The sequence below is a fragment of the Benincasa hispida genome, chromosome 9, assembly GCF_009727055.1.
Source record: "Benincasa hispida cultivar B227 chromosome 9, ASM972705v1, whole genome shotgun sequence".
Lineage (NCBI taxonomy): Eukaryota > Viridiplantae > Streptophyta > Magnoliopsida > Cucurbitales > Cucurbitaceae > Benincasa > Benincasa hispida.
The window spans coordinates 40,169,035-40,182,195 of record NC_052357.1 but is presented as its reverse complement, the minus strand read 5'-3'; the positions used below and the strand labels follow the sequence as shown (position 1 = coordinate 40,182,195).

Below are 13,161 nucleotides of genomic sequence, written 5' to 3'. Positions count from 1 at the left end.
CAATGGTCAACGAATTAAGCCCTACCTTGGGGGTGATGTGGATCGACGCATGGAGACCATCGACTTAGGCAAGCAGGATTAACCGCTTGCAGGGGATGTTATTGCGGTAACTATGAAAAACTTCTTTTAATCAGCATCCCTATATCTATGTTTAATTGCTTTCTTTACAGCTTTCATTTACTGTTTTCTAAATTGCGTTATTTACTACTTATTAGAATTAGCCTTTAATGCTTTATGTATTTCCATGTCATATTTAAATTCGTTAATTTGTATGCATTAGTAGCGCTGTTCTTAAAATTTTTGTAAATGACTGAATAAAACAATGAACACCGCAAAGTGTTTTCAATTTGCATTAGTGATGAATTAAAAAGGAAAAAATAAAATTTGGTATGTAACGCGATGATGGGTGCATTTTGTGATAACAAGGTACACTTTGCGTCCATTCTACCCAAATGCATGCGCTCGTATGTATTGTTAGCCCGTCCTTAGCAAAAACGCACTATGTTGAGGTAGTGTTGTGCTGGTAGAAGTATCGTGCGCTTGTCTTCTGCAAATATGCATTTGTGTTAATGGAAGTATGGTGTTAATTTTTAATCATGCATTCGTCTGAATCAAATACAAAAGACAACTTCATTCATTATTTTTCTTTATATAGAAGCTAATTCTTTGATTCTTTGATTCTTTGTACATGAAAAAATTTTGTATTTCATTAATTGTAATTCCTTGTATATTTAGTTAATTTTTAATACAACTGAGTAACAATTCTTTCCCTATGCCTTAGCCTCTTCTTTATCATCCTTTGTCATTATTTGCGATATTTTTGATCTTTTATTTTGCATTATTTATTGTGCTGCCATGATGACTAATATGCATACACTTAGTAGCATTTCCCACAGTTTTATTTTGCGTTATTTATTGTGCTGCCATGATGGCTATAGCATTCTTTTATCCTTCAAAATTCTGCTCAAACCTTCTTTTCAAAATTTTGTCTAAGTGTTTGTCTATTCTGTCCAAACAATGCAATGAGGATCTTACGCATCTCTAAATTTGGGGGTGGGGAAGGTCTGAACAGATGCAATCAAGTAGATGCAGTCATTAAGAAAAATGGGTTCATTTCCATCACAAAAAAAAAAAAAAAAAAATCCAATGTCAGCGCAAGGAAAATCCCAAAACAATCCCAACCTGATACGAGTTAAGTCGTGAAAGAAACATGCTCGTAGTTGGATGTTCACATGACACCCATGGGAGCAAGCCAAAATGAAGGTGGGTTTTCAAGAACGACGCAATAAGAAAAGAGAAAAAAATGAGAAGAAAAAAAAATAAAAGAATATAAGAGATAACTCCTCTGATCAACAAAAGTTATACTTAGCTGAAATTCAAGAGTTAAAGTTGAGATTGACACACAACCGTAGTTGAATGTTCACATGACACCTGTGGAAACAAGCCAAAACGAAGGGTGTAACCATGATCAATAGTCTCTAAATGAATGACGCAAATTTGACCACCGCATTTAGACAAATCAAGTTGTTTTTGCAAGAAGAGGTAAACAGTCTTTTTAAAAATAGAAAAGCATTTTTGAGTATAAATTTGTTGTATAGAAGAATAAAGGATATAAGGATAGAAGGAAATTGCGATGTTAAGTAATGTTGCCTAGGTGGAGCATTCGGAGCAACCAATCAATGCAAAATTTAGGATAAGAATTGAGCAATATTGCCTTAGTAGAAGATATGCTTAAGGACAAACATATATCTAAATTTAGGGGTGTGATAACTTGTAGAAATACAAGTTATTTATACTGTTTTATTTAGATATTGCGGCCAAAAGGAGCGTCGATAGTATGGCTAAGAAATGTGAGAATTATAAATTGTCGTCAATACACCCACTGACACCATTGCGATGGTAGAAAAGAATGTTTCGGTTCTGTTTTACAGGAAATCAAATCACCGCGTACATTCATGGCTCAAAGATAAACAGAACAAAAAATCTATGTCGTATTGCGCCTGTCAATCAATAATGAAGAGACGATCAACGCAATGATGGCGCATGCAACAATCGATCAAGAGCTTTGCGATCAACGCAATTTTCACCGCATGTGTAATAAAAAACAACACCGTATGCAGGCAAACGATCGAGGATGTAAAGAGCAACGCAGTTGCGGAGGATTCTAACGCGTGTACAGTGACCGTTGTGCATTACTGACGGGATTGATTGCATAACAAAAAGAATATTCACTCCACCATTTCAAGAACTGCCTTAACAATAAAGTGGGGACCACAATGCAAAGAGTCAAAGCTTCGCCCATAAATAGCTTCTGCAATTCCATTGAAGAGATATACTAGATACGAGAGAATTGATACTTGAATATACTCGATAAGGGAGACTTGAATACTGATCTGAGAGAGAGACTGGTTGAGCGATTAATCGATGTAGATCCAGGAAGAATCAAGAGACAAAGCCGAGAGGTGAGTCTTCGGGCAAAGAATCTGTTCAATCCCCGCCGTCGAAGCTCTACACGAAGGTCACTTCTACCAGACAAGCAAACCTGAGAAGGAAGCTCTTCTCTTCATCCATTCCACACGTCGGCAAGCAAAACCTCCATCCAGATCTGTGTCAAGATGTTGACACCCTTCTGTATTTGTTTCTATCTCATTTTCATCACTTGTACTCATCTTCTTTACTTTATCATTCACACCATGTATCAGACGCTTAATCTTAGTATTAATTGTTATGATCATTTCCATCATCATTTCTCTGTCTATTTCTATTCATCCATGATGTTTCCTTAATTCCCTGGGTAGTTAATAAGAATTGAGCAAGTAAATTAATCTGTGTTAAGGAAATAATTTTGTTTAGCTAAAGCATGCTAGACAGCACCTTCAATTGTGAGAGCAGAAGTGAAGATGTCGTTCCGCCTATCGAGAGAGGGTTGGAAGAATGCGTTAACTAAAGCAAGAAGTACTTTCAGAGATGGAAGCAACCTTGCGTTCATCACGTTCGTCCCTGTTTCACCATAGAGATATGGGAACGCAGCCGATCACCGAGAGGTGTACACCAAGGAAAAGCGGAACCTTAATTATATCTTTAACGCAATTAACTAACTTGCGATGTTTTTACTAATTATTCTTTCTATTTTTGATTCATACATAAAGACTTGCCATCGCATACCCCAATCCTTTGTATAACTTCATAGTCAGTCTCGAACTCAGTATCATGTATCATGAATCTTGTATCTTGTATCATAATAGTTTAGGACTTTACTTTTATCGCACTTTTATTTTATCAACGCAATTTACGTTTATCGAAATTTAATTTCATATACACACCAAATCTTTTATTAATTGTAAAACCGATCGCATATATCACGAAAGTATCACATTAATGAAAACAATCCATGTGTTCGACCTCGGATTACTCTGAGAAACTTGCGTTGGAATTATACTTGGTTTCAGCGCAAGGAAACTTGTGACAACGTATTATTCCATAGCATACTACAAGCATATAATTAACAACGTATATATCTAGAAGTAGTATCGCATAAAATGTGCATGAGCATTAACATAGCATAAGATTACATTTAGCGTTACAAGTTTATGGCAACATGAGCTTGTAGCACATCATCATGCATGCACAACATATGACCAATTTTAGTTCATCAAGTACTCACCATTAGAGATGACTGAGAGAGATAATTAAGAATACAAACATCGAATAGAGGGAGTTGCGAGAGAGAGAAACCCACAATGCAACAAGGAAGCCTATCCTGATCAAACTGCCTATAATTTGAATTCGAATAGGAATTTGAAGTTAAACCCCAATTAAACTTCCCTAAGTTCTCACAAACCATAATTAAGACAGTTAATTACATGATCTGTCTTATAGGCATCCAAAACTAATGGGCCGAGATTCTCAGCTGAATGACCCGTGAAATTAATTGTTATGCTTTAAGAACACAAAGACCCAAGATTTCCTTTTGAGTCTCAAAATGATCAGCATCAAGAGCCTTAGTAAAAATATCAGCAATTTGATCTTTTGTGTCTAAAACAATCTATTTACTTTCTACAAGATCACGAATAAAATGATGTCTGATGTCTATATGCTTAGTACGACTGTGTTGAACTAGATTTTTGGATATGTTAATCGCACTCATATTGTCACAGAAAAAAGTCATGATATCTTGTGAGACATTATACTCCATCAACGTCTACTTCATCCAAATCAATTGGGTACAACTACTCCCTGTTGCAATATATTTGGCTTCAGCCATAGACAAGGAAACATAATTTTGTTTCTTGTTAAACCATGAAATCAAGTTGTTCCCTAAGAAGAAACAACCTCCAGATGTACTCTTTCTATCCTTTGAGCTACCTGCCTAATCAGCATCACAATAGCCAACTAGAGTGCTATTGATATCAAGGGTGTACAATAAGCCATAATCACTAGTCCCATTTATATATTTGATGATTCTCTTTGCACTAAGTAAATGACTATTTTTAGGATAGGATTACCAGATACCGCAACAACAAAGGCAACATTAGGCCTGCTGGCAATCAAATAATGCAAACTTCCAATGATGCTCCTAAAGAGGCTCTTATCAACATTAGTTCCACCAGAGTCTTTTGACATTTTTACATGAGTTGGAGCAGGAGTTCTTTTAGTACGGGCACTTCCAAGGCCAAATTTCTTCACTAAATTCTTGGCATATTTGCTTTGTGAAATAAAGATTCCTTCTTTAAGTTGCTTGATTTGAAATCCCAGAAAATATGATAGTTCTCCTACCATGCTTATTTCAAATTCATCTTGCATCAGTTTCACAAAGAGCTCAACCATCTTCTGAGACATTCCTTCGAAAACAATTGTTGAGTTGTATGTCCTAAACTTTCAGTTTGTCATGTTAAACATATTCTATTATCAATAAAGATGTTATTGATGTTTAGTCAATAAAACTATTATTGAATATGTGAATTGCACTTGTAAAGTCTAAGTCCAATAAACTAAAGATCCATGGTTATTATATGAATACACGAACTTTATGTAGAGACATAAGAGTGGATCAAGTTAAGTAAATAGCCAAAATGGTCTAGAGTATAAGAATTAAGTCACTCCTACCCGCTTTTAGGAATAGTAGAGAGGTTGTTAATTTAAGTGCTGACTCCGAGTCTTGAAGAAGAAGCCTCACCCTCTTATTGGTCCGAGAAGGACTTTAACATGGCACTTATCAATTGTTAACATGTCAGACGAGATGTTAGGCACATTAGTATTAACAACTAAAGTGATATTGAGATCTTCTTCAATAGGAGGAGAACTAGGGGAAATAACATCACCATCAATTATAACATTAATAGACTCCATTACAGTATAAGTTCGTTTGTTGTAGACACGATAAGCTCGACTATTTGTGGAATATCCAAGAAATATCCCTTCATCAGACTTGGAATCCCATTTTCTTCTAGTCTCTTTATGAACAAGAATATAACAAATACTTCCAAAGACAAAAATATTTCACATTAGGTTTTCTACTTCTCCATATTTCATAAACAGTGCTTGAAGTTCCTGGTCGTAAGACCACTCTATTATATATATGACAAGCCGTGTTTAAAGCTTCTGCCCATAAGTCAAATGGCATATGTTTTGCATGAATCATTGCACGAGCCATCTCCTAAAGTGTTCTGTTTTTCCTTTCCACAATCACATTTTGTTGTAGTGTAATAGGAGCAGAAAATTCATAGTGAATCCCAACAGACTTGCATAACTCAATCAATTGAGAGTTCTCAAACTCCCTACCATGATCACTTTGAATACGTATCACATTCAGATCTTTCTCACATTGTAGTTGAAGACAGAGAGCACGAAAAACAGAAAAAGTGTCTGATTTTTCACGAAGAAAATGCACCCAAGTGTATCTAGAGAAGTCATCAATAATAACAAGAACATATCGTTTTCCTTGTAGACTCTCGGATTGCATAGGTCCAATCAGAACCATATGAAGAAGTTCCAAAACACGAGAAGAGGTTGAGTGGCCTGATTGCTTGTGAGAGGCATGAGTTTGTTTACTAGATAGGAAATCTCTAGAAATAATTCTAGGAGACACTGATGAATAGAAGAGACCAGTTATGGCATTAGTTGCAAGAGCATTCTAAATAGTTTTCATGCTTATATGACCAAGACGTTTATGCTATAAGCTCGCTTCATCTTGTCTAGAGAGATGACAAATCTGCGAAGAATCAAGACTCCATTGATAACAATTATTAGAAGAACACAAACCTACCATAACATCGTCTATGACAATGCATTTATCTTTGGTAAAGCTCACATTCAGTCCTTGGTCACACAACTGATTGATGCAAGTAAGATTGGTAGTGAGTCCTTCAATCAACATTACATCTTTCAGTGGAGGAAGACCCGGATAATTTAGTTTTCTTTTCCCAATATTTTTTCCACAAGCACCATCACTAAGACCTTTCCGGAACTAACAAATTTGAGATTGGACAAATAACTCTTTTCACCAGTCATGTGCCTAGAGCTTTCACTATCAAAATACCAGTCACCTTTAGTAGATGACCTGAGTAAAGTTAGAACGACATTACATTTGTTTTTAACATTTTTCTGTCTTCACACTTGTTTGACTCTTGTCTGGTTTTTATAATGGTTTTGTGAGAAATAAGAAGCACTTTTAGAATACGTGGGTCTGTAGGGAATCTTCAATAATTGATAGAAAAAAGGATGTTTGTGTCCCACCTTTCCACAATAATGACAAACCACCTTGGTCTAGTCAATGGATTATTTTCCAATACAATGTTGTTGGTAGATGTACCTGTAAATCCGTAAGACTTGAGATCTTCAGCTCTAACAAACTCAATCTTTTACTTCTCTTTTTGTTTTGATTGGTTGTATTGCTGACTTCCACTTTTAGAAAATCTAACCCAGAGTTATTACCAGTAGATTTTCCTTCTATCAATAGTTTTACCAAAGACTCCATTCCAACATTTAACATTATGATATTCTTACATATTGAATCCTTTTCAGTTGTAACTTGAGAGAGTTCACGCTTCAGATTTGCAATAGTAGACATAAGTCTGTGATTATCAGCTATCAAAGTCTCAATTCTTACCTTCTGCACATCAATGGCTTTCTGATCATCTTTCCGTTTGAGAAAAAGAGTATGCTAAGAGGGATATGTGAACTCAATTTTTGTGGTATCATGATTGGTCTTTGCATACACATCATATTAAGAAATATCACATGATGAGGTGTCCAAGGAGATGTTACTAACAAGTGCTTTGACATCATCCTCCAAGTCACTGCTATTTTTAGATTTAGTATCAGATAAAGTTAATACATATCCTTTTCTCCGTCTCTTCAAAAAAGTGGGACATTCAAACTTTATATCACGGAATCCACCATACTCTCGACATTTGAAGTTCTTTTCTTTGTGCGAAAGTAGATTGCCTGACTTACTATTATTATTTTGTAATATTTTGTAATATGAATTGATTAGGAGGAGTATAACCATCAAACTTACTATTATTATAAGAGCTAGACCTCTTACCAAAATGTTTTAGCACACGGTTAAAATATTTGAAAGCAAAGAAATTGATTCAGCAAGTGGATCTTCTGATTCTCTATTATAACTCACCAACTCTTCTTTAACCTCAGATTGAAGGGAAATTCCCTTACTTTTCTTTTCGATCTTTCCATCCAGGGACATTTTAAAAGTGAGTAAGGAGCAAAATAATTCGTCTCCTCTCAACTTTTTTATATCATGATCTTCCATAATGGCAATGACTTTCATGTCAAATCTCTTAGGTAGAGATCTAAGTACCTTCTTGACAAGTTTTTCTTCTGAAATCTTCTCTCTGAGAGCAAATGACTAATTTGCAATATATAGCAAACATACATTGAATTTAGCAATGGATTCTTCTTCGTGCATTTTAAGATGCTCAAACTTTGATGTCATCAATTGCAGCCTGGACATCTTTACTTCAGACGTTCCCTCATGTGCAACAGACAATATGTCCCATGCCTCTTTACCTAAGACATAAGTGTTAATTCGTCTGAATATGTTGTGATCTACACCATTGAATATGGAATTCAAGGCATGAGAATTCCCAAAGAGGCTTCATCTTCTTCTCCAGGCCATTAAGATTCTGACTTCAAAATTTCCTTTTGATCATCAGTTTTGATTGGAGGATAAGTCCATTCGTATACAACAACTTTTCAAGTTTTTCTATCAATCGACTTCAGAAAAGCAGTCATTCGAACTTTTCAGTAAGAATCGTTTGTTCCATCAATAATAGGTAGACGAATGGTAGAGCCTCCTTCCTTGATTCCTTCTATGATCGAAGCACCTGAGATAAAGCTAACCTGCTCCGATACCAATTGAAAAAGTGCTAGGGTGACTCACCACATGATATATAGATGTTAAACCAAAAGCACTGGCAATAACTATAACAACAAAAATACCAACAACAAGTAAACAAGTAAAGGCACACAATAGTTGGTAATCAGTTCGGTGATAAACACCTACGTCTGAGGGGCAGAAAGCCCAGGAAAGATAATCCACTGATATTAAAGACTTAAGAAATTTACAATGTAGTATTTATTTGTAATACACCAACTACTATAGTGGCTCACGTAGAGCTTAACTCACACTATATCTAGGATCCCCCTAGATGTGAGACTCCTCTCAACTAAATTTAGGCTGCCTCTAAGTATGTTAATATTAGCATCAGACACTCCGGCACTCGACAGTGTGTGAGACACCTATGAACTTGATTATCTTTCTCTTGGATCAGTGCACTTCCTTCACCGATAACTCTTAGGTCCCTCTAAGATAGAGAACTCCTTCTTCGAAGTTGAGTCTTAGGCTCCCTTAAGACCAAGAATCCCTTCTCTAGCATTAATGGCTTAGGCTCCCCTTAAGACTTTGAAACTCTTCAAAATGTTGCACTCAATGAATGAAGAACATGCACAGCGGAATAGTGAGCAGACAAGTAAGTCCTCATACAAGTAAGATATAGAAAGTTCGATCAGAATGTAGAAAAACGTCTTGCTCTATGACACAAACGCGACAACGCTAAATGGTTTGCAACACTCACTTTAAATAATCAAATCCAATAAAGAAAATAAGTCCTCATTTGGAATAGAAAGTCGGGCTTCAAAAAGGAACATATTGGACTAAATATCATAGATAGATATTTTCAGATATGGAGAAAATATTTGGTAGGAAAATACTCTAATATCACAACTAGATGTTAATACTTTATTTGAGACATCTGCAGAACCACTACCTTAGAGAAAATTATAAAGTCAACCAACCAAATCTCAAATAGGTTGAATATCCCACTTGGTATCCCATTAGTTTGCTACATAGAGAAAATCTTGAAAGTATTATTTTTTTTTCTTATAATTAGGAATTTCAAAATAAAAAGGGAAAACACTTATTATAATTAAAAAAAAAAAAAAAAGTTACCTTCAGGTAGTTTAGAAAATTTTAAATTACCATTATTGTATAAAGTAAACCTAAGTACTTTTGCATCATGAGAAGTGCCCTCCCAAATGATATATACAGATATAAATTGCATATCGAAATCATAAGAAATCATTATAAATTAATATAATTGGTCTGCTTACAACATCATCAAATTTTAAATAAACAAAATAGCAACTTAAAACTAATAACCTCTATTTTCTAAACAAAAAAATAAGGATGATAATTCTAGTTTTTTTTTTCTTTTTTTTTCCGTAGTTAAGCCATTCAAGTTTTAACTCAAGCTATCTATAGTGCAAAACATCTCTCTCTTCTCTTTGATGAAAACAATCTCGTTATAAAGAATTATAAATCACTCTCAACTTCGTCTAAAAACAAGTCACTCTTAATTTGCATTCCTAGCAAGTTTTTAACTATAGGAACAATTGTAAATATGGCAATTAAGTATAAAATATTAGCAGATACAACATAATGTAAAACAATTACAAATATGACAAAATTTAGATATCTATTATTGATAGGTCATATAATTGGTAGGAGTCTATCAGTGGTCAACCATATTGTTGGTAAGAGTTTATTAACAGTAGAAGTCTATTGTTGATAGATGTTACTATATTTTCAATTTTTTTAAAATTTTGTTGTACACATTGTTATTATCCCTAAAAATGCTACTCATTGCAATTTTCTTAACCATATGTCTATCTTTTTGCAATATTCTAACTAGAAGAATCCTCCTGCTTCATCATATTTTATTTACTTTTCTTCTCAAGTAATTCCAATGAGTTTATCAATTTTTTGTGAGAGTTTTAAAGTACTTCACCTTGTTTCTTCCTCTATATCCCATTTTTCTTTTCTTTTTCTTTCTTTTGACATTTATCTTATTAGCATCCTTTATTGTAGACTCTTTATTTAGAGTTATATAGGCATTACTATTGAGCTTGAGAACCAGAAGTAGCTTGTGCAAATCCTCATGTCAAGATGACAAATCCAAATGATTAGAATCATCTATGTAACGAATAGGAGTCTCTTAAATGAAAGGTGCATTTTTTTCTGTACTTGTACTTATCTACATAACTTAATTATATTAATCACAAACTATGGTAGAAAACATGACCCATATGCCTTATATCAAACCATTTTGCCTTCAGATGTGTGGGTATCTTGACGAGTACTCACCATTACAGTTGTTGAAAGAAAATACCCATGACTGAACTCAAAAGCCTAAAATGAAATAACTGACACTACAACAAATTAAAATTTAAATTTAAAATTAAACACAATTTACACGTGCAACCACTTCCAACCTCAACGATTAATGAAATAATTAAGCACAATAAACGAATGAGATTAACACTTCTATGGGCCCACAGGATTATGAGAAAGGCCTAACAGACTAATTGTTATGATTACACAACACATAAGCTCAAAGCAGCTCTCAAGGCCTCAAAATGAGCATCTTCTAATGGCTTTATAAAAATGTCTGCAATTTGATTTTTTGTGTTGATATGTTCCAAAATAATCTATTTGTTATCCACTAGGTCATGAATAAAGTGATGTCTTCTGTAAATTGTTTAGTGCAATTGTGCTAAACAAGATTTTTAGATATATTGATCACACTCATGTTGTTACAATAAAGAGTCATGACATTTTGTAGGACATTATATTCTCGTAACATCTGTTTCATCCCTAACAATTGAGTGCAGTAGCTCCCGCCAACAATGTATTCAACTTCCACTATTAAAAAAGAAACACAATTTTTTTCTTGCTAAACCATAAAATCAAGTTGTTACCTAGAAAGAGGCAACCTCTAGATGTACTTTTCCTGTCTTCAGAGCTTCCAGCCTAATTTGAATCACGGTACCCAACCAGACTACTTGTATCAAAACTTTACAATAAATCATAATCTCTCGTGCCATTGATATATTTGATTATTCTTTTAACACGAAACAAGTGCCTGGTCTTGGGACAGGACTGGTATCTGACACCAACACCAATAACAAATGCCTGGTTGGAGACACACCATGTTCATAAGTCTATTGAAGTTGGGAATTTAGAAGAAGTGTTGGGGTTGATGCCCTAAATCTCATGGATCCTACAGTTTGTAATTGTAATGTACATACATTTATTTATTTAATAAAATATGAGATGTTTTATTCGATATTTAGTAGCATTAACCCACAAATTAATAAACTAACATCCAAGTTTATCATCTATGGCTTAAACACGTATGTAGAGACATACAGATGGGTCATGTTTAGCTGATAACCTAAATGGTCTATAGTAGATAGATAAGGCTGGGTACCTTATCCTGGTGACATTACGAATACGACCTGCTTTGTAAATGTTATCTCAAGTAGTTGGCCTCTTCGCCAACTTGATTTCAACAATGCATTCCTCAATGGAGCTTTAGATGAAGTCGTATATATGCAACAACCACCTGGATACGTTGACTTTGACACGTCTTCCTATGTTTTTCGGTTGCATAAGGCCATCTATAGCCTCAAACAAGCACCGTAGGCAAGGAACAATACATTGAAGAAAGAGCTTTTGACTTGGGGCTTACAAATAGCAAATCCAACTCCTCCCTATTTATACTTCGACTTAGTACCTCACTGGTCCTTCTCTTAGAGTATGTTGCTGATGTTGTGCTTACTGGCAATGCTCGAGAGCTAATTGATAGATTGATTACTGCACTGGACTCTCAATTTTCACTCAAGGATCTTGGACCATTAAGTTATTTCTTAGGCATCCAAGTCACCAAACTGACCTCTAGTTTGGCTCTTACTCAGGCCAAATATATTGATGATCTCTTAGTGAAACTTGACCTTTGTCACTTGAAACTTGCCTCCACTCCCTCTATCATAAGAAAAGCCTTATCCATATCTGATGGAACCCCACTACCTGATTCGTTCCTGTATCGAAGCAGGATGGATGCACTTCAATATGTTACTCAGACTCGACCTTATATAGCCTACATTTTCAACAACATTAGTCAGTTTCTAAAACAATCAACTGATGTACACTGGTAAGCCATCAAACATGTACTTCGGTATCTAGTTGGCACAAAACATATAGGCATTTTCATACAGCTAAGTGACAGAATTAACATTACTGCCTTTTTCAATGTTTACTAGGCCTCCAATGTTGATGATAGAAAATCTATGGTAGCCTACTGTGTCTTTGTTGGGAATACACTAGTGTCGTAGTCCTCCAAAAAGCAATCTATGGTGTCTCGCTCTAGAACGGAGTTGGAGTATCGAGCCATTGCTTATGCTTCAATTGAGGTAATCTAGTTAAAATAATTACTTAAAGAAATTGGCCTTCCGATAGTTGATTGTTCTGTTCTCTAGAGTGACAATATTAGTGCTTGAGCTTTGGCAACTAATCCTGTGTATCATGTCCGTACAAAACACGTCAAAATCGATGTGCATTTTTTTTTGTGATCAAGTGCTTAATGGTGATCTTAAGGTTTTCTTTGTTCCCTCCTCTGACCAATTAGCTATTAAAACTCTAAGATATTTATCCAATCTCAAATCTATCAATTCCGAATAGGTCACTTTTGGTGATGGTGTTTGTAGAAAAATTGTTAGGAATGGAAAACTAAATTATCCGGGTTTTCCTCCACTGGAAGATATAATGTTGGTTGAAGGACTCATTGCCAATCCTATTAGCAT

The 13,161-nt window shown here is 34.9% G+C and overlaps 2 protein-coding genes across 2 annotated transcripts in view; one reads left to right on the top strand and one right to left on the bottom strand.

Moving 5' to 3' along the window:
• Window positions 1-4,839, bottom strand: part of LOC120084718 (uncharacterized mitochondrial protein AtMg00810-like) — a 6,942-nt gene extending 2,103 nt beyond the window's left edge. Inside the window, exon 1 of the mRNA XM_039040531.1 lies at window positions 4,506-4,839. Within this exon, the coding sequence (XP_038896459.1) occupies window positions 4,506-4,839 (334 nt within the window). The remainder of the gene's footprint in view (window positions 1-4,505) is intronic.
• A 4,111-nt stretch (window positions 4,840-8,950) lies between these two features.
• Window positions 8,951-12,693, top strand: LOC120084717 (uncharacterized mitochondrial protein AtMg00810-like). The gene is made up of 3 exons (XM_039040529.1): window positions 8,951-8,990; window positions 12,116-12,504; window positions 12,622-12,693. The coding sequence occupies exons 1-3, from the start codon at window positions 8,951-8,953 to the stop codon at window positions 12,691-12,693; spliced, it is 501 nt and encodes a 166-aa protein (XP_038896457.1).
• Window positions 12,694-13,161: the final 468 nt, after the last annotated feature.